General features: G+C 38.7%; 1 protein-coding gene across 2 annotated transcripts in view; it reads left to right on the forward strand.

Moving 5' to 3' along the window:
• Positions 1 to 2,291, forward strand: part of LOC106530177 (F-box-like/WD repeat-containing protein TBL1XR1) — a gene marked incomplete in the record, with an annotated part of 34,949 nt that overhangs the window by 29,138 nt on the left and 3,520 nt on the right. For both annotated transcript variants that reach the window (XM_014025760.1, XM_014025761.1), the window contains 2 exon segments: positions 651 to 816; positions 927 to 1,028. In XM_014025760.1, coding sequence (XP_013881214.1) covers positions 651 to 816; positions 927 to 1,028 — 268 coding nt within the window.

Raw genomic sequence — 2,291 nt, forward strand, 5'->3', positions numbered from 1 at the left:
AAAAAAAATCCTAGGGGAAACCCTGTACCAGATATTGGTACAGAATCCCATCCCTAAATATGACCCTTGCTTTGAGAGCAGTGGTCTTAATAAAAATGTGGAGGCCAACAAAACTGAATGTTTAATCAGTTAATTTTAAAACRGTTTCAAAACTTAAAGCATTTTTCTCATTTTATTAAAGACAAATGTTGAAACATAAACTAGTGAACTTACACAAAGCTCAAATTCTCAGACCCAGRTAAATTTTACTTTTTATGAAAATAGTTATAAAACAAAAAAATAAAAAAATGTGTAAATATGAAACCTGAAGGTCTGTTTCTCATTGATTATGTTTGGTCAGGAATGTGTTCTGATTGGCTGCCTTTAGCTGAGACACTTTATCACTTTCTTTATTAAATATAAAACCTGAATGGAGCTGAAACAGGCCTGAGTGCAACAGAAACATTTGAAACACCAACCTTKTAACAAAACAAAAGTAAACAGCACAAACTACTGGTTTATGTTTTTGTACTTGCTTTGACTCCAGTCAGTAAAATAGTTTTTACTCTCTCGTGTTTGGCTCTTAGAAATGTTTCTTTAAAAACAGAAAGGATTCACTTCTTAGGTTTTGTGATGAACTGTTGCTCATCAGGTTGCTTTTGTCTGCGCAGTGCGTCATTCGACTCCACCGTGCGTCTGTGGGACGTGGAGCGCGGGGTGTGTATTCACACTCTGACCCGGCACCAGGAGCCCGTTTACAGCGTGGCCTTCAGTCCTGATGGGAGGCACCTCGCCAGCGGCTCCTTCGACAAGTGTGTCCACATCTGGAACACTCAGGTCTGATAAGAGACTTTTTCCCACAGACATGTAATAAACACGTCTGATAAAGCTGTTTGTTCACGTTACCAAACCTGTGTGCGTGCGTGCGTGCGTGTGTGTGTTTTCAGACGGGGGCTTTAGTCCACAGCTACAGGGGGACAGGGGGGATCTTTGAAGTCTGCTGGAACGCCACAGGAGACAAAGTCGGAGCCAGCGCGTCAGATGGATCGGTGAGTTCAGCTGCCTGGCTCAAAGACCGGCCTGAAACTATGAGACTATTTATTGTTTAAAGCAGCAACAATAAATAAAAATAAATGCTGAGCTCAAAGAACAAATGGATAAACAGAGAACTTAAACTGATCCTCCACTAGATGGCGCCATTAGTCCATAAACCTGACCCAGCTTGTGATTTAGGCCAGTGGTTCCCAAACTTTTTATCTTCTGACCCACAAAATAACTGTAGCAGAGACCTGAGCCCACAACTATTTTTGGATGATAAACTTTTGTATCAACAAAACATTGGCATAGTAACAATATTTTTATACTACTGAAGAAATTTATTTAGTCATTTAGAAACTGATTTTAGAAGCACCACACCATATTCATAGTTTTCCTTTTTAAGAAYTGATTCTTAAGACCTTTATATCTACGCTGAAGAGCATGTATTTATAAGCCGGGACTTCCGGTTTCTCGTCAGCGTTGGTTTCCTGCTTGCACAGACATCAGTAAACCAGTGTTCACTCCAGAGTCACTGGTGTTGTTTGGTCCATTCACTTCACATTTTAATCTGTTCAATACTGATGTGGTTTCGTCACGATTTCAGTTAATGAACACTAAATTACACTACATTTATCCATTTTAAATATACTTACCTCACTCCTTTGTAACAACTAAGGCAAAATGTAATTAATTCAGAAAATCTTTTCAGGACCCCACCTTGATGTTTCGGGACCCCACTTTGGGAAACACTGATCTAGACAATAACATCCTGTTGACTCATTCTTCSCAGGCAAATGTTAAAAATTAGTGATGATTTGAGTTGAGTTTAAAAGAAATGATTGATCTGCCTGTGGAWAGTTGTTTCCCATCAAACAAGGTCTAATTGCTGAGAACCAGTTCAGTTTCCACCACTGTTAGCTCTGGTTCTGTTAAACCAGTTCTGTCTCAACGCAAACGCTTTGGGTAAAACTTCACTTCTAGATAATTGCTTTCATCACAAATACCATTCATCCATTTAAGTTGTTTTTCTTTTGCATACAGGATGATAAAAATAGGTTCTCTAAGAAGCAAGCTGCATGTTTTTCAAAATAAAAGCYAGCTAACACAACCATGTTAAGTTTGATTTGATAAAGTGAAGAAATGATGTAGAAACACTCAGTTCAGTCTGCGGTTCTTTCTTCATTTGTCAACTGTTGCAATTGTGTTGAAAAAAAGCTTCAGAACCGGGTCATTCAGTCAGACAGAACCAGAAGGAAGCAAAATGTAAATAATTA

This window comes from Austrofundulus limnaeus, unplaced genomic scaffold (assembly GCF_001266775.1).
Source record: "Austrofundulus limnaeus strain Quisiro unplaced genomic scaffold, Austrofundulus_limnaeus-1.0 Scaffold497, whole genome shotgun sequence".
Taxonomy (NCBI): Eukaryota; Metazoa; Chordata; class Actinopteri; order Cyprinodontiformes; family Rivulidae; genus Austrofundulus; species Austrofundulus limnaeus.